The sequence below is a fragment of the Gasterosteus aculeatus genome, chromosome 20, assembly GCF_964276395.1.
Source record: "Gasterosteus aculeatus chromosome 20, fGasAcu3.hap1.1, whole genome shotgun sequence".
In the NCBI taxonomy this organism is placed as follows: domain Eukaryota; kingdom Metazoa; phylum Chordata; class Actinopteri; order Perciformes; family Gasterosteidae; genus Gasterosteus; species Gasterosteus aculeatus.
Window position 1 is genome coordinate 9983704 of NC_135707.1, and position 23631 is coordinate 10007334.

Sequence of the window (23631 nt, forward strand, 5' to 3'; positions counted from 1 at the left end):
TGTTGAGCCAAACATTCCTTTATAAGAGAAGCTGATATGTCTGGTGAGACTCTAGAACTGCATAACATGTCAATCCCCTCACACCAGTTTCTATAACATGAATAGCCCAACTAACACATCACCTTTAGTGTATTATTTTTGAAACAATTCTTATTTTCAAAATGTAAATATAAGCAAACATACAATAATCCTACTTAATGACTTAATGACTACTTAATGACTACTACATGACTTTATACAACATCACCTCAAACTGTTATGAGTCACATGCAAAAATAATAAACAAAATGTAACAAGTGCAATTAAATTAACCAAAAACAGCAAACAAACCAGAACAAAAAAACTCCAAAAAAACTTTTGGGTAGTGAATACCAGCTCAAATTTCTTAAGGTGAGCGAAGCCTTTCTGCTGCCCTAAAAACAGAAAAGAACAATGGAAAATAAGTTATTAAAATGTTTACCTTACTAATTTGATTAAGATACCACTCCAATTATAAAGCATATAGTAATAAAATGACAAACAATATCTAAGGAGTTGTGTAGGGCCGGGCGGTAGACAAAAATGTATTTACAATTTTTAAATTGTTCACACACTGTCATACAGGCGTATAGCTGTAACAACTGTTGCTGCTCTTCGGCTGGCAGCAAAATATATTCATCGCTCCCCACGAGGGCGCAGGGGAGCTATTTGTCTTACGCGTATCGAGGCCGAAGTACGGGTTCTAACTTTAGGAAATAAGCGAGGCAGGAGGAACAACGATAGACCAGAGATGCACCAACACAACGTGTGCCCAAGAGAGCAGCTGTGTCTGTTTGGAGGGTTTTTGCTTTTGAAAAATCTGATATATGTTAGATCAGAAAGCGATTTATTGCAAAGTCTGTTGAGCTGCTGGTATTGACTCTGGTGGCAACGCTAGCAGCCACAACAGCTAAGACGCGAACAAGTTAACTTGCCGGCCAGTTGAGAGCGAGTCGGCCAGCAAGCGGTGAACAGCCGTTCAGGTGGTTCTTTTCTGCGTCAATGAATGAAAGTGTTTACTCAAAAAAAATAATACAGCGATACGCCGTGATAGCGCCAGAATCATAAAATACCGTGATGTGAATTTTTGGCTATATTGCCCAGCCCTACAGTTGTGGCTAATATACATCTAAAACAAATAAAACTCACATAAGTATAAAACTAGTTATGTTGTTCATAGGATAATGTTGATTTACATTAGAATAGAATAGAAGTACTTTATTGATCCCCTAGGGGAAATTCAAACTCACACGTCTTCGTTTTCTCCATTCCCTCCCGTTTCATGAAGCCTTAGGTCCTCAAGATCTCTCTGTTAAGATGATATACCAACATAATTAAATCCAAACAGCAGAATATTCATGGGGGATGCCACCATAAAACCAATTAGCAACATCCAACTTACTGCTGCCATTAGGACGATGGGATGATTTGGCAAGAATTCCGGCTTCTTCTGTGCCTCAGGACAATTTGCCAGACCAATTAAAAAGTCTCTTGTGTAAGATATTCGGCCTATGATACACACACACATATACATGAAATGGAATGTATACATTTCATTTTTCATTAAAAAGACTCTGTGTGTTACCTTTTTTTTGTTTGTGGAGGTTGACAATCTTGTAGAACTCATCTATGCCAATAGTTGCCTATCAACGCAAGGTTTAAATAGATTTAGAAACCATAAATTTGTTAAAATCAAGTGCTTAACAAGCAAATGATGAGCTGAAATGGAAATTAGTTAATTGAAAGAGATAATCACATTTTGATAATCACATGATCACATGAAATTGTTTTGTCATTAATCAACCAAAACTGTTGAACACTGTCTGGTTTCAAGGACCAAAATGAAATTGGCTGCTTTTATTGAAATTCATGGGAGATGATAAATTACAATGTTGCACCCTCTGAAATGTTATTTCCTTTTGGGAATTCTTACCTTGTGAGTCTCTTCAGTCAGTGCTTGTGCACATGTAGCAGCATTTATTTTGGGCTCTGAAGAAAGAGATACAAATAGCCTATGCATGCAGTTATATATGGAGACGATAAATGTAAAATTGGCAACTTTAATATTTCTATAGGTTTTACAAATTATAGCAGATTGCTTACCAATTGCAAAAGGGATGCAGCGGCGAAGAGGTCTGGCAGGCTCCAGATGTTTTTGGAGCCTCCTCCTTGATACCTCCATTCTGGTGTCAGTGAGGTGGAAACACTGTGCAGGGCGGGCCTGGCCTACACCGAGCAGTGCTGCAGGACTTAAGGATGGACATATATGTGGTGCATCCCTGAGAACAATAACTTTGGATCTGAAATAAATTGTTTCAGAAATATAGCTTTTGGGAAAAATGTGGCCTCGTGGGAGGAAAACGTTGGGGTAAATTGTGGCAGTAATGCATTGTTCAGAATGATGCATGTAATTTAATATAAATGACAATAAAAATACTTTCTGATCATTCTGATCATTCATTCTGATTTTACATACGGTATGTATGCTCTAAATAAGCACCCAGTTTTGCTTCTCCGTCGGATGTGCATGGTGATAACTGATAATGAGCATGTCCTGGGAAAGTATTTAGCAATGTTCCTTATAACTTTCCCTTAATAAATGCACACTTAACATAACTTGCTTTTGTCTCTCTGATCCAGCTGGCAGGGATGTCAAAAGCCAGCTCACAGCATTTCATGGCCCTTATGTGATCCGCTAGCTCCGTCTCCATGTATTCTTTGAAGACTCATTTGGCAAGTCCTGTTCTCTTATACCCTGTCTTTGTTACTTCTCCAGTCATTTCCTTCTCCATGAATCTTTTCAAGGTCATCCTGCAGATCTTCATCACCCTTGCCACCTGGCGTATGGTCTTTCCCTGTTCCTCTGTCCAACTCCACCAGAGGAGTTGAAGCCCTGTCTGTCTTCCGTTTATATGTGCATGGAATGATGGGTGTTGGTCTAAAATTAAGAATGTCACATAGTTTGCTTAAATGTGAGAGTACAATTACAAACTGATAATAAGTTAAAAATAATCACAAGTGGGCCACTGGTATGGCGGCAAATCACTGTCAAAATTCGAGAGCGCAAATCAGGTTGATGCGCGCGCGTAAATCAAACATCCGCGAGCAAATCTCTGTCTTGCGCGATTACCGGCACATTAAGAGCGATGCGTCCAGCTCTCAGACCGGTCCGTATTTGTAAAATACCGGAAAAAAAAGTCAGAATCTGTGAATATCTTGCCAACTTTCAATACGGATCAACTTTTTGAAAAAAATAAATAATGAGGTTGTAGTGAACGTGATATGTGATATACAAGATATGCGCAGGCTCCTCCACAGTTCGGTAAAGTTGGCAAGATATTCAGATGATGACAGACCGGTCTGCGAGCTGGACGCATTGCTCTTAATGTGCCGGTAATGATGGTAAATTATGGTTGTAGCTGGTTGTCATCTAGGGTCCACTACGATTACCGAAGGGGGGCGTTTGTTTTTTGACAACGTTTTATCTCATAATTTCGACTTTCTATCCCCTTACATTAGTGCGGAAATGGGCTTCTATAGTTGTGTGAATGCATCACTCCAGCCAATCCAAAGACGTGTTTTGTAACCAATCAGATGTAGATACCATGGTGACTGGCTCCGCCCCCTTACTGTCAAAAAGAAAAACAGCGAGCGCGTAGAAAACACCTTCGAGCGCGAGCAGAGACTAACCTCGCGAGCGAGGAAGTTCACGTTTCGCGAGGGAGCAAATATCTCGCGCGAGATTAACTTTTGCTCGTGCGAGACGGATGCCCGCGGATGTTTGATTGACGCACGCGCATCAACCTGATTTGTGCTCTCGAATTTTGAGTGATTTACCGCCATACACTGGCACAACTTAACCCAGGCCCTTTGGCACGAATCACCCCCGACCTACAAGTTTAAAAAAACAGCATGATTTAGCAGTTAAGAGCTAACGTCATGCTAACTATAGACTCATTGTGTAGCCTGCTAAAGCACTAAAACAGGTGTGAAACGTTCTCAAACGTGTCTATGATTTAGACACTACAATAAAAAAAAACTTAATCAAAGAAATGTTACTTTTAAAAGGAAGAAAACTATTTTTTGAGCGACACTGTGCTTAACTCTCATGCCATGCAGCTCTCTCCTATGGAGGATGATCAAAACGGATGGCTTTTCAAAATGATGCGTTCATATGACCAATTTCTTCTACGGTTTTCCAGAAACAGCGGGTGGCTCAACTCCCCCCTCCTCCCCCCGGCACAAATCACCCCACTCTCCCCCACGTTAATGGCTTACTTAACTCATGGACAGCAAGGCTTAAAACCTTATTTCAAAATAAGTTATGTCTAATTGTGAATGATGAAGCAAGTTTAGAAGAAAAAACGTGTTGAAAACGTCAGTCAAAACATTTACACGTGAAAAAAGTTTAGGGCGACGGAGGACAAACGCAGCTGCGGAAGTTTAAACTCTACGAAAGCAGTGTTCCAGCCAGCGACACGAGCCGAATGACTTAACGGTATTTCACTTCAAATAGAGGACATTTTATGACGTGTTATTCACCTGTAGTTTTAAACAGCTCGTTCGGCGTGGTGCTCTTGCCTGCAGTGATCACAACGCCGGTGACATGGTGGTCAAGGTAAAATGATGGCTTCCGGTTGATATTTTTCAAAATAAAATATATGCTTGTACGAACCCCCTATCGACAACATTGTCAGATCAGAGCGAATTTTGGTTGCATATCAGCCCATGAGCACTGGTGGCTTGTTTTTGAGATTGTAAATGTGAATGCGTATTGTAAATGTTGTGGACGTCTTGGATATCCAGGGTTTAGCTCAAACATTATTCAACATGTCAATTTGTTAGGGCACATAAAACTATTCTAAATTTCCCCAGAAATATTCACCAACAGTGTTTTTTGCAATATATTATTGGCTTGACACCCAAAGAAAAAGCATAAAGATGCATTTATGTTAAGTTGTGTTAAGCAAATCACTGTTTTATTTATTTTGTATTAGAGTAAAACGGTGAAAACAATATTTGAAATACAAATTAAAACTAACTGATGTAATTTTAAAATGTTGCGCTTGTACTCAGGTTTTTTTTTAAATGTAAACTGGGTATATCCTAACTTAATACTAATATAGAACACAACTGAAAGATATCCCATTCAATCAAATCTTGAGCAGTCAGTAACTCATGCATTTGTCTTTTTTTACATTCAAATTACCATGGCAGAAAAAGAGACAGACCATTCAAAATAGTATGCATTTTATAAATCAACACATTTCACACAATCCACATTTATGATAATGCAATTTAAATACACAATTGGCAATATTTTGGAAGTTAAATCAAAACAAAAAACTATCGTGCTTTCACTTTAGGATTAGCATAGAATGCTAAACACATCAGACTAGATTTCCTTATCAACATTAAAAAAGCAGGAAAAAAATATATATATATGAAGCTAAATTTGCTGTAGTCACAATCACATATAGCCATGTCACACAGAGTTGAATAACGAGCACATATAGCATTTCTTCCCCTAAATGAACTTGTTTCACCAGCCTTGTGTAAACGTCCACACTACACTGCTTCGGCACATACAGTACCATAAAAGAGGTTTTCATTTTACACAAGTAAAAGCTGTATCTTTCTTGGACCTATGGGTCTTCCACTCAGTTCATCAACTGCTGTCAACGCCTCCTGACGGGACTCAAATACTGCAGTTGCGGTGCCTTTAGATTTTCCCCTCTGGTCATACTGGAGTGAGACAGATTCAGGGATAACGCGAAACCCATAGCAAAAGTCATAGATTTCCTCACTTCGGATTTGAAATGGTAAATTAAGTAGCTTAACGCAGGTAGGACCATCAAAACGCTGCATCGAGGGACCAAAGCCACCAGGCACACCATTACCTCGGCCTTGTGAGGTGCAAGGGCCTCCTCCACGGGGCTCATAACGAGAACCTCCATGCATGGAGGGAGCCTGTGGGTTTGTCATCTGTACGTTACTATCTGGAGAGATCATAAAGTCAGCGTAATCCGCGTTGGCGGGGCGGAAGGGAGCCGCACTTCTACTGCCGGAGAATTGCTCTTGTCTCGGCAGCGGCTCCTGTACAATTGGCTCTTGCACCAGTGGCGGCTCAACACCCAGCTGCCGCATCTCAGACCGCGAGATGCACTTCAGTAGGACTTCTGACCCGAGAAACCGTTGTCCATTGAGAGAGAGTGCACTCATAGCCTGGGCCACAGACCCAAAGAGAACCAAAGCCTTTCCAACTCCAGCCCCTTCGCGGTCACACAGCACAAACACCTTGTCCTCTGTGATATTGAACCCAAGGAAGAAGTCCATGATCTCTACTTTCCGCACATCAAACGGCAGGTTCCGCACAAACAGACACATTTTGTCCAAGTCATGGGACGGGGGACGATTCTGAAACATTTCAGAGGTTGCAGGAGCTCTGGGATCCGTGCTCTGAGATTCCAGAAGGGCGATCATTTTCTCTCTCGAGATTGGCCGCGTATAAATCCATCGGTTCAAAAACAGCCGTTTTTCCGGAGATAAGGCATCACAATAGTCACGCAGATTCTTGAAGAGCACAAACGAGGATCTAGTTTTTCTCCCATCGCCATCCATTAGGTACAGGATCTGGTCATCCTCAAGCTTTGCATTACGAAAAAGCCTTTTTATTTCTTCTTTTTTAGCTGTATACGAAAGATTTTCTACCAAAACGCAGTATTCATCATCGGTAGCAACTGGACTTTGAGCAATGGCAGATTGTGATCTCACAGGAAGTGGATTCCTCTGCTGGCGAACAGGTGATCGTTCCCTTTCAAAGTTATCATGCGAGTTGACAGCCATTGACACTTTACCTGTAGCCCGACGCCAATCGGCTGCTGTGGTTGCCGATATCTCCACGTACCTCGATCCAATGTATCCCCTATCCCTCTGCAGGGCTCCATTTGCATCCTCTGGTGTAGCAAATAGGACCAGACCTTTCCCATTTTGTGAACCATTTGCATTTTTCAATAAGACAATTTCCCGAATAAGTAAACCAGAGAAAAAGTCACGCACTTCCTCCTCTGTCACGGTAAAAGGCAATCCTTTCAGAAACACGTGGACAAAGTCATTCGTGTTTGAAGCCCTCTGCTGGTGGGGGGGCGAATATTCTGATCTGCTCGCCGATCTCCTGCCCAACTCTGGGTCTGCAGATCTTCTAGCGCGTCTTGCATTTTCCTCGAGTCGCCTCTCTTGATCCAGCCCCTCATTTGACGTACTTTTCTCCAGCATGTTCTGCATCTCTGCTTTGCTACTTAGTAGCAGTGTAACAGTCGCCCCCTTGATGCAACCTCCTGACCGCGTCATGGCTCTCCTTGCGTCTTCATCCGAAGCAAAGATAATGAAAGCTTCTCCTCGCTCCCCACCAATTACATGCACTCCTCCATTTGGAATTTTGAGGCCAGTGAAGAACTTGCGAATATCCTCAGAACCTGCGGTGACCCTTAGTCCCTGTAAACGGATGACGACCGCCATGCTGATTGACAAACAACAGCACCTGCAGACAGAGGGGTATAGAATAGCATTATTGCCAACAGAGCGCTCCTAGCTCTGCGCCACTTCCTCGCATTCCAACAGAATGCAGCTTGACTGGAATAGGAGTGTGAGATTAAAGACATCAGAGACAAGGGACACCAGTGAAATCAGTGACTCCATAACTCACTTTCACCAAGAAAGAATTCAAATGTGCAAAGTTGGCATAATTGTACCATAGCTGCCACCGTATAGTCCCAACCCACAATATTTCAGTAATTTAAACCCAAATTATACTCTCATTATATTCCATCAAATTCCAAGCAAGCATCAACGCTTTATCGCACATTCATTTGTACTGTTTTTTTTGTTTTTTTAAACATGCTGGCTCCACCAGCACATTAAAAAATGCAGTCCCACTCCTACTTAAACAGCAACACTATTTATTTGGCCCAATCATTTTGGCCTAGCCCTTCTATTAAACATAGGTGAAATATTATAACTCATCATATACAATTGAACTAAAGTAAAAGTTGATGTGAGAACCACTAGTGGCTTGACAAAACAACATGGCTGATAGATTTGTACACTTAGGAGGTCTAAGGCCTATAGACAGGTGACAGTTCACGAAGAACTACCCCCGACTAGAATTTCATTTTTTCAGATCCTTCCCGGTGTGTTGAATCGTGCAGAATCCAGGTGATGCGCATCACAAATTCAGATCCAAGATTTTCAAGTTCCCCAGAAAGTAGTTCCACTTATTCAACCAACAGAATGATCCACGAGGCCAAGCATTTTTTCACTGCACATGGAGGGTCCTTCACAGTGGAACGGCCTTGTTTTCACAATAATAAAACTCTTCAGTTGGGACACAGCTACAGCAAGAACAAGATCACCTTTAGCATTGCAAAAACTACTATACAACCAAAACAGCTCCAAATCTGTCAATCAACTGAACCACAAGCCAAAAGGCACCGACAAGTAAAACCACAAGTACATCATTTCGTTTAGAAAATATTTCAATTACAGTGTTGTCAAGCCAGCTATCAATAGTTTTATGTGGTAAAATCTAGAATACCATCTGCTTATAGAACCTTAAAACTGCTCACAGCATCAACATGTCTGGTTGTTGCATGTTTTGTGGTCAGTCGATATTCCAACTGGAGCCTCAAGTTCTATAGAATTACATAAGGATCACAAAGGAGTGACAAGTTCACTTGTCACTTCCAACGGAATGTGAGTAATTTCCATAAATGTTAAACATGTAACCATATACATAGATGTCAATTCATTTTAAAAACAAAACCTACATGTTCTATTAGCATTTTCAACAACTGCCTTCACTACGGGCAACCAGGGACGCATCTGGCTGAAATTCCACAACACACAATTCAATGTTACTGCACATTTGCAGGAGAGCACTAAAATCAGGAAGTCTCGTTCACATCGACCACGTTGCAACCTTGCTCTAACAAAATATCCCATTCGTGGCAGAACAAACAATGTTGTGGATTGCATTGTTAGACGATCTACACCACTGCTGCAGTGTGTTCATTCCAGAGGTTGGCATTCTGGTTAATCCGACAGCGGCAATGTCCCCTCTCATTGCCCTGCCCCAGTCATGCTCTGCTTGCCTCAGCAACATTTCCTCTTCTGTGTGCTGTGGCGCAAATGAATAAGAGCATATTCTAGCAGTTGTTCAGTTCTTCAGAGTTCATATTCATTAAATATGGGAGCGTTTTAGGTACCGTCACGTAGCCCAAACTGTCCTCCATCCAGAGATGAGCCAAATCATTTTCATTCGCCTGTCGTTGAGAAAACTGACGTTTTTTCCCCACCACGGATATGCTTCACAATCCTTTTTCGTGCAATTAAACGAAGGTGAACGATGCATAACTGTGACTACCAGAGCGCTATGCCCACACTTCCCACGATGCAGTGAAAAGCCTTCTGCATGAATGGACCTATAACCTTTGAAGTGACATCTGACGACACAATCCTAGTAGCACCATCCATCCATCCATCTTCACACCGCTTATCCTGCTCACAGGATCGCGCGGGGGCGGTGGGGGGGTGGCTGGAGTCTATCCCAGCCAACTTCAGGCGAGAGACTGGGTACACCATGGACTCACATTCACACACGGGCAATTTAGAGTTACGAATCAACCTGATCCCCAGAGCATGTCTTTGGACTGTGGAAGGAAGCCGGAGTACCCTGAGAGAACCCACGCAGACTCCACACAGAAACACATGCAAACTCCACCCAGAAGACACAGGGAGAACATGCAGACTCCACACAGAAAGGCCACTGGGCGGAGTCGAACCCAGGACCTTCTTGCTGTGAGGCGACAGTGCTGACCACCGCACCACCGTGCCGCCCCCTACCAGCAGCAGTGACACAAACAGCTGCTTGGTTACATGCCTATGATCAAAAGACCACAAATAATGAAGTGAAATCAAATAGCGATTCGGATTACATGAAGGGCTGTGACGCGCTATAACTGGCAGCTATCGGATTCAACACCATCCATCAGAAGGGGGATGGATAACGTCCCTGAATGACAAAAGGGGGAACTCATATCAACCCACCGTTGTCTTAACACGAACTTGTAATAGATGTGTTGTAACAAACCGCACCTCGCCGCGGTGATCGAAACTTCAAGGTAACTAGTGAATTTAGTGGTAACGTTAGCTTTTAAAGATTAACGTTAGCTTATTCCTAACGTTAGCTAGCTCGTGTCGAAAGTTTGCATTACTCAGAGAAAAACGGACAATGGTCAGTTAGCAAATGAAGTGCGTAATACATAACTTAATTAGCTCAGACACTAATGTGCAAAATCAGTTTGTTAGCCATGGAGGTCAAACAGTAACGTTACGCAACGTTAACACGAATGACGCTAGCTGTACTGCTAGTAAGCCTGTTGCCATTAATGACGTTAGCATTTTGTCCCAGTGCGTCAAAATAAGGTTATAAATAACGTTAAATAACCTCAAACTACTGCAACCGTGTGGTTCAAAGGGGTTCATGATCAAGAAATATTGCAAACAGCGTGCAGGTCCTCTGCTTTCAAACATAGTTTACCAAAATGACGATATAACGTGAGCTAAACTATAGCTCTTAAGCTAGCTAAGGCTCTAGCTTTAGCGTGAAGGCCTTCACTGAGCTGCGGCCACGACAATGCAACGTGAATCTTTAACACCAAATTATAGCCAACTACCTAACCGACGATAAAACTTACACAATCAACTAGCAACGAGACCCGATTAAAAGTGAGATAGCAAAAGAGACGGATCAGTGGAGTTTGGCTTCGCGTTGCTTTCTTCTTCCAAGTGCATCAGGGAGTCTTCTTCCTCAAAGCAGCATATGGCTCCGTAACCGAATGTCGCCCCCTACTGTATCGGGGCAGGTAACGTTATGACTTCACCGTGGCTCTATGACGTTACATGTACGAGTAAATACCGACGGCTATCTGCAATTGCGTGTCCTGTCATTAGCGTGTTTTTCCCTTCACGAAGCTACTAACCTTCATTGCATCATTGTTCAACACGCTCCTCTCGATGCATCCTGTGGTGTTGGTCCCTGTTTATCCGAGTCAACTTAATCATACACGTCTCCCTCTGACAGCTTTATAACTATTGGATAGGATACCACTAGACTCTACGATAATCAACAACATGAGACATTAAAAATTAGCATCTAAAATATACTAAGTTCTTTAAAGACAGTGCAGTTATATTTAGAAGGTATATGAGACCATCATAGGATTGTTGTAGGGGGGGAGCATAACTTAAATAGACCAAAAGATAATTTTATCTTATCAGAGCATGACATTTGATGTGCGGCTTGTGCAAATACAGTTTTGTATGTGTATATTCTTTCATTCATTTGATTCAAATTCGGACCAGGGAAAGTTGTTTGCATTTCACGGAGTCCTGGCCCTCTGCCTGCCTTCTACCTCCATTACCAGCTAGTGGGATGCTTGTACATGTATCCGTCTGCTATGTTTATATTGTATTCTGTAAATGGCTCTAGTTGTGGATGGATCGGAACGGCGGTGAGCTCCAAGGTTCGCGCCAGCTACGTTCCCGCATCATGTGATGTTGTTGAACACCTCAGCCAAAGGGACGCTGCGAGCATCGGTGTGTGGAATAAAGAGACATTTCAACGATATCTGCGTTGTCCTTTGAGCAGATTGGACCACCACGCTGCCCGCGATTCACCGGTTAACCGAATTAAGGCAGTTTCTGAGGCTCGGTTTTCATGGAGATTTCGTGTTGTCGATATCTCGTCTCAACTCTTGGCTTTAGCTATGTGAGCTAATGCTAGCTCGGTAGTTCCAGCACTCACCCGGGCTGAAGCTGGGGCGCAGCAGTTAGCAGCGGAGCCTCCAACCGACGATCATTTCCGACAGCTCCGTATGGATTTGACGTCGGCACACATCGGTAGTTGATGCTTCTCAAAAGATCGATTACCCGGGATTTCGAGGATGGGGGATCCGTGTGACCTTAAACACTTCGTAAAGTAAGTACCTCGCGGACCGCTGTTTTGAGTTATTATTATTATTGGGGTTAACCGTGGTTTGCCATGTTACTACACACAAGTAAGACAAAACACCACTAGCTAGCATGCTAGTGAAGCCGGGTGCAGAGGCTCGAGGGTCCATCATATCCTTGAACGGAAACAAATAATCAAACGTTTTTTTTGCTTTTTCATTCAATTAGAAAAGCAACAGGCTCTCACCGATACACCAATTATTTTGGCTTTACACACAACCCAGTGATCATAGAACAATAGTGAATCATCTGTTAACAACAGTAACATTAGCGTAGTGGCTGCTAGTACAGTGCGAGAATTAGCTAACCTAGCTAGCATTAGCTACCAATGCTAGTAGAGTTCAGTCTTGGTTTGTAGAACACATTCGTTAACCTCTGCTGCACAACCGAAACACTTGCCAAACCTCACACATATTGCATTCCTTTGCACATGCGTTTGCTACTCAGCCCTAATGACTACATAGCACAACACGAGTTTGCGTTATCTTTTCAAAGATGGCATACGAAAGCTCTCACACACGTTAGCTTAGCTTTAGCTCTTTCTGATATTCATTTTAAATGAGCAGGTTAGTCGCAGCCCAGTTAACGCCGTTGCCCTGCCAGCTTAACACTTTATATACATACACATGATGTAGTGTGACTATTTAGCACATGTCGACCGATTAGCAGGCGCTGTTTTGGTTTGCTACACATCCTCTAACCTCACTCGCGTTCACAGTGGGTTGGAGCGTCCCTTTTTAAAGGCCATATTTAAGCTGGATCCCTCTCTCGCGTACAGGCCATGCTTAGTGTAGTTCCCTAATTAGCCTCGAAACAGTCAGTTTGTCTGCATTACAAAGCTCGAGGTGTTCGTACACACACAAACCGCCATTGTAGAGACCTCCTTTGTGCCCGTGCAGGCCATCGTCTTACGTTGACGGTACAATGAGATGCGTGTACGGCACTGCATCCATGTTTTTCACCTCCAACCGTGATATCACTAATAAGCTTTACTTCTGGGTGTTACTTTGTTGTCCAGTGACACGAGAAGAGACTAGCAGACCGCCGAGCTTTGAAAAAAAGGGGGGAATCCTAGTTCCACTGAGAACGTTTGAAATAGAGGGTGGAACTGGTGATCTTATCTCAGCCACATTGCAATGACAGAAAACTGGAATCTCAGGGAGGGAAGCTCGTGTTTTACCCACTCCACATTCTCCACATAACTAATATATTCAACATGTCACCCTCTGCTCGACGATGCCAAAATGAACAAAGTTTGTAACAGAGTAGCTGTGAACTGTTGTGATCAAACCAGACTATCTTTCTTTTGTCAGGTGTGGCGTCACTTTGGAGGGCTCATTTCTCTGATTTGGATTATTCTTGACCAGCAGCCTCTTCAGGCCTACTAATCCTAGACGAGTTTCTCAATGGACACTCTGCTCAAATCAGAGATCAGGTATTAGACCGCACAACATGCAACTCACAGTGTGTATTGTGTAGAGTAGTTTGATATGAAATTGATAAATTATTTTAGAGTAGTTTCTAAATATTTTTTTCAATGCAGTCTGTGCAGATACCTCTGGCAATTATTCACTTTTAAAACATCTTGATATCAAGCTCATCCCATTGCCCACGGCATTGTCATTATTTATGCGCTGATAGTTATTTTGAAATTAAAACTACAAGACTATCCTCTGCTAAATGGCCGTGGCTCTTTCTGTATTCATATTAATAACACATTGTCTTCATATACTTCTATCTATCCGTAAGTGCCTGTGGTAGTATACATTGAAACTCTGCTAAATAACAAAGATGTGTATTTTTACACAATCCGAATTGCATCACTATAAGGAGAAGAGACATCGTTTAGAGAATTCATCATTCCTGTGATCGGGTATCGGTTCATCTCACAATACTTAATTAAACGTTGGATGGCCACAATGTTTGCTATTGGATATTTTTTCAGTGGTGGTTACAGTTCATGTTTATTAGCTCGAAACACGAATCAGTTCTTCATTACAGTTGGAATGTAAGTGGAACTTATATTTGGTGTGAAATACATTCACAACATTAAAATAAAGCGCAACGTTCTCGGTCTTGTAGGCCCAGTTCTTTAATCATTTGACAGCATATGTGCTTGCTATAGCGCTTCCTATATCACTGAATGTCACAGCTGGCTTGAAGGTCACAGAGAGAAAAGGAAAAAATAAGATCCCGAAGGATTAAAAGACCCAATTATTGCTCAATACTCATATTGAGCCTACCCTGAGGAATACCCACACTATAATAGGGCAGACAGATTCATGTTCATCCCATCTTCTTTCCTCTCGATACAAATTTTCTCCCTTTTCTCTAATGATTGACTAAACACAAACTATTTTCCGCCAGAAAACCTCATGAACCTAACATTAGAAAGATTGAAGACGGTTGGACCTCTCTGTCAATCTAGCAATTATCTCATACGGCCTTTACTTTTTAAAATAATGCATTTCCATTCAGCTATTGCAGGTAATAATGGATTTGAAATGATTAATTCTTAACTTTTTGTCTAAGTATTGCTTTGCTTTCTTATAATAGTTCAACTGGTACATGGAACTATATTATATAGTTGCAATAATGCATTCAAGCGTTACCATACAAATCCTGATGTGTTTTTGTTTTAGCTATATGAGGCCCTCCCAGCAAAATATGTTTGGACAAAGGGGAACAGAAAGTAGAAAGGCCGTCATCCCTCCACCTAACATACCTGTCATGCATCACGGAAAGGTCTCTTGTAGGATTAGACATTTTACTGGGGACAGAGTAGTCAGGTGGTGCAGCAGTTACCTTCACTGATGATGTCAGATCCGGGTTAATCCTCAGTATCAGGGACAGGACACTGATTCTTTCTCATCAGCTTTAATGTTGTAATGCCGCTCCAAGAGGCCTTCAGGGCCCTATTTCACACATACGCAGACACTAACCTGCTAAAGGTCAGGCATAGCTTTGCAACAATTGCAAATTATTTTTAATCGCATACCTTAGTTTTTTTTGCTGCACCAAAGTCTTGCCCTTCTGTTGATCAATGTATTGGCTTTAAAACCCGAGTTGATTCTGCCAACATTATTTTATTTAAACTGAGCTGTTTCATTGTCATTCTGTTGGTTCCTACTGACTTCATATCATTCTTTCCATATAACCGTTTAAAATAATTGTCCATACCACGGTATCAGGGTCCTAGGGGTGCTTTAAGGATCAGACACTGGGTATGTCCATACCCCTGTGTATGGACATACCAGTGCACAAGGGGCACAAATTGGAAGGAGACCGGTATAAATGCAGCAGGCACATTAGCTCATGTACTCTGTCTATTTGCTTTATAGACAACATGCAAATTAACTAACTTTAGTAAAAATCTTATTGGTTGTTTTTCATCAGATGACATTAATAGCATAATCCATTTAGTTTTGAGAATACATTTTGCTGTGATGGTTGTTTCTTACAGTAGTTTGTTCTCGGGCGTCAGCCCCGATATTTTCAGCATGTTGGGAGGATGAGGGTTGAGGTTTTCGTGCTGCGTGAACTGCGTGAATTGACTTCTGTCTTTCCTCTCTTTTCATGTTACCACGATGCTCTTGTGTCACTATAGAGATGAGGGGAGTGGTGCCTCGGTAAGTGTAAACAGAATGGATGACCCCTTGTATCTGATTTCACGATTTTTCCAAAAATGTCAATTTACAATTGGTTTCTTTTCTTATTGTAGGTGACGGTGGAGGGCCTATCCAAGGCAGCTCTGATCAAAAGCCTGTCTCCCAGAGTCATGCTATCTAACCATCTCTTGCCTAAAGGGACCAAGATGAAGGTCGATTTGGAAGATCGGGATCGTCAGAAAGTGTCCTTTAGCTTCGCACCGACCAAGAAGCCCCTGCAGAGCCCATTCTTTATCCCCGACAAGTCTACCATTGACCCTAACGCTGCCTCGTCACAGTCAACCTCAGACAGAGAAGAGCCGAATACAGACATCAAAACGGAGCAAAACCAGACACCAATGGCGCCAATAATAGCAGAGACGCCTTCTCAAACACCAGTCTGCTCAGACACCTCACTGAAAACAGACTTGGCTAAAATGCATTTTAAGAAGCAAATCCTCAGTGTCTCTATGACTGAGGAGAAACCGACATTGGTTGTGCAAGAAGAACCTCTCCCTCTTCCATTAGAGATTCAGCAGAAACCAACAAGTCTGACTGAATTCCCAGTACCCCAACCTCAGAATATCGTCAGTGTCTGCCCCTCTGAAAAATATCCCATCGAAGCCCCTGAGACAAGGGTAACTCCAGGCCTCAATAAGCCACCTGTTTCCTCAGGAAAGGATGGAGAGAGTTCCAGCAGTGCTGAGCAGGATAGCAAGGTAGATAATAGGAAAACCAGGTCCCGATCTGGCTCAGAATCTGATGGAGAACTAATGTCTTCTAGTCGTAAATCAATTGAATCTAAAAGCAAAATAAACTCTGACTGCAGAAGCAAAGAAGTGAAAAAGTCTTCCTCTGGATCACATTTGGAGGGAAAGGAAAAAGGTTCCTCTAAGCGGTCGGAGAATCATGAAAGGTCTTCTAGTTACTCCAAATCAGACCGTGATTCCAGACACGCATCCTCACGTTCTTCTCGGTCGGACAAGGATCGCAGACGGTCCAGGTCTAGATCACGTTCTAGATCAAGAGGCTCACGAACGAGTTCATCTCACTCCAGATCAGAGAGATCACGATGCGACAGAAGATCCCGCTCCGAAAGGTCGTACTATCACGATTCTGATAGAAGATCTCATCGGAGTTCCCCACGCAGAGAGCGAAGGCGCTCTCGCTCTCGCACAGACAGAGCTCGAGACAGCTCTGACTCCGAGGATGACCAAAGGAAGACAAGGACCAGGACAAGCAATTCCAGTAGATTGTCCACCAATTCAAGCTCACATAAAGAGTCGAAATCATCTTCCTACTCAAAATCGGAGAAATTATCTAAATCGGTGGATTCTCCTCACTCTTCGGAGTTGGATAAAAGAACACAACAGTCAAAGCCAGAAAGGACTTCGAAGCGACTTTCGGATTGTGATTCACAGCGCAAGTGCTCTCCTGATCTGGACCCCAGTTACCGTAAATCTAGCACCCGTTACAAGGCAGAGACCAGCAGCAAATCCTCTTCTTCCAGCGCGCATACCCACTCTCAAACACACGAGAAACGGCAAAAAAAGAGCCCCAGTGATACCGAGGCAGATCACAAGGGGAAATTCCAGGCCTCTGACAAAGGCTGTGGGTCGGAGGAGAACTGTAAAAACTCACTGAAGAAAACCGGCGAGCCAGACTCCAAGGAGACGATCCCTTCTAGATTGCAGAAAACTGACGCGATACATGATAGACAATCAAATGACACATTTCACTGCCCTGCTGAAGCACCGCCATGTACAAACGCCACAGAATCGGGTTCTATGTGTGAAAAGGCTAAATCTGTGTCCCAACAAGTTGAACCTGAGCATTGTAATAAGGATTTTAAGGAGATTGTCTCATGCACTGATAGGAGTTTGCGAGAGTTGTCACCCGTGAGATCAAAAGAAACTAAATCGGATCACGAATTTGAGACCTCCGCTTTACCTTTAAGTGAAAGCCTAAAGCATGCAAATGAAGCCCTGGAAAACGTGACCAATGTGAAGTATGGCCTCTCTTCTAATATTCAACCAGATGTGAACTCAAATGCAGCTGTCATAAATCATTGCATTAATAATTATAGTAGTATAACATTCACCCAGGACAAGAAGGTTGACTCTTTGCTCAGGCCCAAATATTTAATTGACACAGCTGAAATACCTGTCACCCTCGATGTTCAGCAGACCACGAGCCCCGAGATCGTTAAAGTCGACAAGCCGCCCGGGACTAGTTTACCACCCGTATTTGATTCACCGTGCATTGAATCTGAGGGTGAGTTGACACTTGAACAGCAAAATTTGATTACTGTTAAGAATAACAGCAGAACCACCAAAAAGTCCCGATGGGATATCGTCGGGCAGGACACCCCAGAGAGTGATAATTCACTAAGGACCCTTTGTGCAGAGAGTAAGCCTAGTGCGACAAAAGTCATCTCTGTCAAGAAAATAGAGTTTTCTAAAGACAATATCCATAATGACGTTATGGATTCTATTCAGCCAGAAGATGAAACACGTTCCATCTTGGTTGAGCAGGAAGTTGGCTCAGACAGCAAATCCATGACCGATAAACACAAAGACCAAAGTCAGCCTTCACAAGCGAGCACCAGCATCGACCACTGTGACTTAAAACCGGGTGTTTCTCAAAAATCAAACACAGGTGAGCCTCTCCACCTCAACGAAAAATCACAGGCCGGCAACGCCATGAAGACGCAGAGTTGGAACGGTGACCATCACGAAGACCGGTCCAAGGACGGCTCCCAAAACCAATTGGGTAAGCGAGCGTTACTTAATCAGCATGCGTTGGGAGAGCAGAGTGAGGTCAGTGACAGTGACAACTCTGAGTACGACTCTGATTGCGGCGAGGCTATAAAACGATTGCACTCGGTGGTGGTGGTGCCAAAGAATTCTTCCCTAACAATGGATTCACACGACAGAGGAGCCTTTTCATGCGGCCTAATGAGTAGTTCGGCACAGCGGGACGTGAATACCAATGAAATCCCAAACCAAGGAACACAACCAATGCAGGAGAGTGCTTCTGCATTCGCAGGGAATAGTGCTCTGAATGCCGGTGTAGACGAACTATCCCCTAGCAGCATGTTGTGTCAATCCCAGAGTAATATGATTGATAGCACCAGTCATTTAGAGAGTTCCAGGTCCGTCAGTGCGCAGCCTTACGCGGCTGCTCTTATTGGCGCCCATAGCAGTGCCACCGATCCCGCCCACAGCCTCGATAGCTCTGGGCTGTGCCAGCAAGGGCACCAGCCGCATAACGTAAGCAGCAGAGGGGAAAGGACGTACTCCCATTACCAACATGAGAATTGCTCAAATGCTGACAATATCAGTGACAGGAATGGACTCAACCTGGGTTGGGATTTTTCGCAATCCGAGCAGCCCAGTAGTACGTACCAGCAGCCTGATAGCAGCCATGGGCCTCAGATGGCAAACACTAAACTGACCGAAAGCTCTCTTAAGGAACAGGAGCACAGGCTGAGTAATGCCACGTGGAACCACCAACCCTCCAACACACAGACTAGCAGACCACCCTACCTCCATGTTCATGGGAATTATCAGGATCCTGCAGGTGAAATTCATCCTGACTCTCTAACTAATGACCACGACGACTACAGTGGGAACAAACCATCGGACCTCAGTAAAACCGCCGTTGAAGGCAGTCTTCCTCCTGGGTCGTCGAGCTTCGTACAAGGGCACGAAATCAGCAGCAATAGCAGGGGCTCCGTCGTACCGGACCCCCCCAGGGAAGAGCATTTCAGACCGCACCGAGGTCGGGGCCCGCCCAAGAAAAGGCGGCCGGAGATCGAATCGGATTCGGACAACGAGGCGGAAGCTGGGCCGGCGGGCAAAAGGGAGCGGCAGGGAGATGCCGACACCCCCAAGGCAAGTCACGTCAAAGCCGAGGTGCAGCGTCCGACGCTCAGTCTGCGAGACTTCCGAGATAGCAGTAGATGGAAAGACTTTGCCAGGTCTAAGAAGATGCCGCCTTACTTTGACTTGATTGAGGAAAACATGTATCTGACTGAGAGGTGAGTTTGTCGTCCAGCCTGATAAAAAAAAAACTATTCAGTTTGTACAAAGAATAACCTAAATTTAATAAATAAACGCAAGTGCTTTCAGGCTTGATCTTTTAACGTGTTTGCATGTCTTGTTTTGTTTTTTACAGAAAGAAGAGCAAATCTCACCGAGATATCAAGAGAATGCAATGTGAATGCCCGGTGCTGCCGAGAGAGGAGCGTTCAAGGGGAGTATTGGCGTGCGGGGAGGACTGTTTAAACCGGCTGCTGATGATTGAGTGGTGAGTAGGTTATTACAGATAAAGCTCTGTCATCGTCTAACAGTGCCATGTTTCTATATTAAACAAACCCTCTTCAAATGTGTTGCTTCAACAAGCGTGTTAGAATAGGGTAGGTTGTGATCCTGCTACGTATGTTTTGAACTAGTTTTATTGTGTGTGGGGGGGGTTTTCCAGCTCCTCACGGTGCCTGAATGGAGCCTACTGCTCCAACCGACGCTTTCAGATGAGACAGCATGCAGACTTCGAGGTCATCCTGACAGAAGACAAGGGCTGGGGTCTACGAGCAGCCCGAGACTTGGCTCCGTAAGCAATCTTGACATTTTTCTTGCATGTAACGTTACAATGATCACAAAGATAGTAGTAATTGCGGCACTACCTACTTCATTTTTATTGTTTTGTTCTATGTTTATTTTCAATTTCAGAAACACCTTTGTCCTGGAATACTGTGGGGAAGTATTGGATCACAAGGAGTTCAAAACACGGGTGAAAGAATATGCTCGCAACAAGAACATCCACTACTACTTCATGTCGCTGAAGAATAATGAGGTTAGGAATGTGTTGAATATGATGATATGTGAACTGAAGTCTGGCTTAATGATTTAGGTAAAGTGACAGAAATGGTTCACATTGCATTGTGTCTCTTCAGATCATTGACGCAACGCTGAAGGGTAATTGCTCCCGGTTTATGAACCATAGCTGCGAGCCCAACTGTGAGACCCAGAAGGTACAGCGGCAAAATAAACAATATTCTTTCAGGTTAACTTACTGAAAGCTGACTTGCTTTATGATGATTTTTATCCCAAACCAGTGGACTGTCAATGGTCAGCTTAGAGTCGGGTTCTTCACCTCCAAGGGGGTTCCTGCCGGAAGCGAACTGACGTTTGATTACCAGTTCCAGAGATATGGGTACTGCTTTGTCTTATTCTCCACACTTGTATTTGTGCTGCCTGTGTTTGTGTTACAGGTCTGACAGAAATATGAATTGTAGACTTTTTTTTTTTTTGTGGGGGCTAATTTCGTAACCCCCTAATATAATGTTAGGGAAAACACTGCAGGTTATGCTGTAGTTCCTAAATATCTTCAAGTTGATTTAATAAAGAGTGGTTGTTTAACCTTAACTGGTGGCTTTGTCATGGTGATTTGATCCTTTTCTTAATCTTGTCCTACAGCAAAGAAGCACAGAAATGCTTCTGTGGAGCCCCCAGCTGCCGAGGCTTCCTGGGTGGGGAGAACAGAGTCAGTGTTCGGGCAGCTGGAGGGAAGATGAAGAAAGACCGCAGTCGAAAGAATGCTCTCACCACGGTCTGTGCTTTCAGTCATATTTCAGAGTGTGTCTTCTCATTGGTTCACATCCGGCTGCCAGTAATACGCTTGTTGTTTTTCTCCTCAGGTTGATGAGGAACTGGAGGCGCTATCGGAGAACGGAGAAGGCCTGTATGATGAGAAGCAGGTGGTGGCTCTCTGCAGGCTAATGGTCCGAGTGGAAACCATGGAGCAAAAGCTCATCTGCTTCAAGCTCATACAAGTATGACCTGAGTGGTTGATGTCTGTTTTTATATCGTTGGTATTTGCTGTCATCATTTGCGTCAAGTACCACATATGTTTGTGTCGCATAGGATACTCAAAATCCATCATGCCTAAAGCAGTTCCTGGACCATCATGGATTGTCTTTGCTGTGGATCTTCATGGTGGAGCTTTCCGAAGCTAAAGGCAACAGTGCCAATAACGTCAAACTGCAGTTAGAGGTGACGTATAGCATTGAGTTTGACATAAAACGTTCATAATGTTACATCTCCCTGAAACAACAAGCAATTTGAAAATGCTCACAGCCTGGAAGTTCGAATACGTGGCTGTTCGATTGCCACTAATATGTGACTCTGTTGACAGATTATGAAGACCTTGGCTGTGCTGCCTATCCCTACTAAGAACATGCTGGAGGAGAGCCGAGTCCTCAGCTTCATCCAGCGATGGGCTCAGACGAAGACTCTCCCCCACCCTGCTGAGATGGATGGCTACTCCAGTGAGAACACCTCCCGCGCTCAAACCCCGCTCAACACTCCTGATGGGTCCTCCACCAAACAGGGACCAGAGTTGGATGGGGACGCCTCAAAACCCGCCGTGTACCGCCGCCTTAAAATAATCAGTGAAAACAGTCTGGATAGCGCGCTCTCTGACGCTAGCAAAGCGTCCGACGGGAAGGAAGAAGAGGACGACGACGAGGACGACGACGAGGAAGAAGATAAATCCTCAAATTCGGGACTTCCGGACGGCAAACGGTTGAAGGAGGAGCCTGTCGGCGAAGCTGCCGATCCAACCAAAGGAACGATGGAGGAAACTGTGAAAGAGGAGAGTCCGCAGAAAGAGGAGGAGCCAGGGATGAGTTTACGCAGCCAACAACAACCCCAAGTTGAGGAGGTACAAGAAAAAACTGAGCTGGATTTGGAGAAGGAGATTGAGATTAAAGCGGACACGAGTGAAGGTCAATCGGGTGAACTTGAGGGACCAAAAGAGCCCAGTGAAGATCAGGAGTGTGGGGAGGAGCAGACCCCTCAGCCAGTGACAGAAAAGGTCGAACTGGAAGGAGACAAACCTACTGCTGAAGTTCTTGACTCAGAGAATCAGTCTATCCAAACAGATGTTGCTGCTCTTCCCCCTGAAGGACCTTCCGAAAATAAGGAGCCCCAGGTAGAGACACAAGAAGCCGAGAAACCTCCTCCCTGCAGTGAGGAGCAACCTGGGGAATCTACCACCGATGCAGCCCCATGCTCCGAGACCACCGAGGCCAGTGTGCCCTGCGAGGTCATTGCGACCGCCGGGGACCCATCTGTGATCGGAACTCCTTCGCAGGACGAGGAGGAAGGTGTCTCCGATGTGGAGAGTGAGAGGAGTCAGGAGCCCCCCCTCAGTGCGCTGGACATTGGTGGCATGGCTGCCAGGCTTCTGGACAGCTGGAAGGATCTGAAGGTCAGCTCAAACAGATTCCCCTTTTTAAAGGCACACCTTGTGCAACATGCTCTCTGCAAACGGTAATTTTCTAAAGTTTGACCTAAAACTTGTGCTTGACCCTTTTAGGAGGTGTACCGAATACCAAAGAAGAGTCAGGTGGAGAAGGAAGCTACTGGTAAGTTTAAATCCAATGCCGACCTCCGGCCACAGATTGTGTTCACTTTCGTTTTGGCTAAACTTGCTAACTTCTCTCCCAGATCGCAGCCGAGATCGAGACGCAGCTTTGACGCCGCGCACGGCTTCTGGTAGCCGAGAACGCGAAAGGGAGCGAGATAAGGAGAGGGAACGTGACAGAGACCGAGATTATGACAGGGATCGAGACAGGGATCGAGACCGGGATCGTGACCGGGATCGCGACTGGGACAGGGACAGAGACAGAGACAGAGAGCGGGACAGAGAGCGGGATCGCGATCGAGACCGCGACAGAGTCTCTGACAAAACGCCACAGCGTAGCGCCGAGAGACGGAGGAGACGCTCGGGTTCGCCGCCCCCGTCCTACGAGAGGAGCAGCCGCCGCACTGAAGAACGGTGAGAATTCCCGTGATCGGATAGAACGTTCAATGCATACTGTGACCATGGT

General features: G+C 44.2%; 3 protein-coding genes across 7 annotated transcripts in view; 1 reads left to right on the forward strand and 2 right to left on the reverse strand.

Moving 5' to 3' along the window:
* On the reverse strand, positions 1 to 10902 carry gra (granulito). 4 transcript variants are annotated; one of them, XM_078095090.1, is made up of 7 exons: positions 10773 to 10902; positions 2122 to 2267; positions 1952 to 2007; positions 1604 to 1661; positions 1421 to 1527; positions 1269 to 1327; positions 1 to 413 (listed from the first exon to the last, which is right to left on the reverse strand). In XM_078095090.1, exons 2-7 carry the CDS (start codon positions 2198 to 2200, stop codon positions 386 to 388), a joined length of 387 nt encoding a protein of 128 aa, XP_077951216.1. In that variant the 5' UTR covers positions 2201 to 2267; positions 10773 to 10902; the 3' UTR covers positions 1 to 385. The 4 variants fall into 4 exon arrangements, with proteins under 4 accessions (XP_077951216.1, XP_077951215.1, XP_077951214.1 ...); XM_078095089.1 differs by lacking the exon at positions 10773 to 10902 and adding an exon at positions 4561 to 4708 and having other exon boundaries at positions 2122 to 2318; XM_078095088.1 differs by lacking the exon at positions 10773 to 10902 and adding an exon at positions 4561 to 4701.
* rbm12bb (RNA binding motif protein 12Bb) lies at positions 5252 to 12032 on the reverse strand. Its single transcript, XM_040165394.2, has 2 exons — positions 11882 to 12032; positions 5252 to 7558 (listed from the first exon to the last, which is right to left on the reverse strand). The coding sequence occupies exon 2, from the start codon at positions 7534 to 7536 to the stop codon at positions 5632 to 5634; it is 1905 nt and encodes a 634-aa protein (XP_040021328.2). The 5' UTR covers positions 7537 to 7558; positions 11882 to 12032; the 3' UTR covers positions 5252 to 5631.
* Positions 11476 to 23631, forward strand: part of setd2 (SET domain containing 2, histone lysine methyltransferase) — a 17836-nt gene continuing 5680 nt past the window's right edge. Inside the window, exons 1-15 of one of the 2 annotated variants that reach the window (XM_040165392.2) lie at positions 11476 to 12055; positions 13401 to 13522; positions 15695 to 15716; positions 15809 to 19776; positions 19914 to 20045; positions 20220 to 20348; positions 20468 to 20591; positions 20692 to 20769; positions 20854 to 20951; positions 21215 to 21347; positions 21436 to 21570; positions 21662 to 21790; positions 21933 to 23009; positions 23118 to 23166; positions 23249 to 23579. In XM_040165392.2, coding sequence (XP_040021326.2) covers positions 13494 to 13522; positions 15695 to 15716; positions 15809 to 19776; positions 19914 to 20045; positions 20220 to 20348; positions 20468 to 20591; positions 20692 to 20769; positions 20854 to 20951; positions 21215 to 21347; positions 21436 to 21570; positions 21662 to 21790; positions 21933 to 23009; positions 23118 to 23166; positions 23249 to 23579 — 6434 coding nt within the window. In that variant the 5' untranslated portion in view covers positions 11476 to 12055; positions 13401 to 13493. The remainder of the gene's footprint in view (positions 12056 to 13400; positions 13523 to 15694; positions 15717 to 15808; positions 19777 to 19913; positions 20046 to 20219; positions 20349 to 20467; positions 20592 to 20691; positions 20770 to 20853; positions 20952 to 21214; positions 21348 to 21435; positions 21571 to 21661; positions 21791 to 21932; positions 23010 to 23117; positions 23167 to 23248; positions 23580 to 23631) is intronic. The other variant, XM_040165391.2, reaches the window with a different exon arrangement.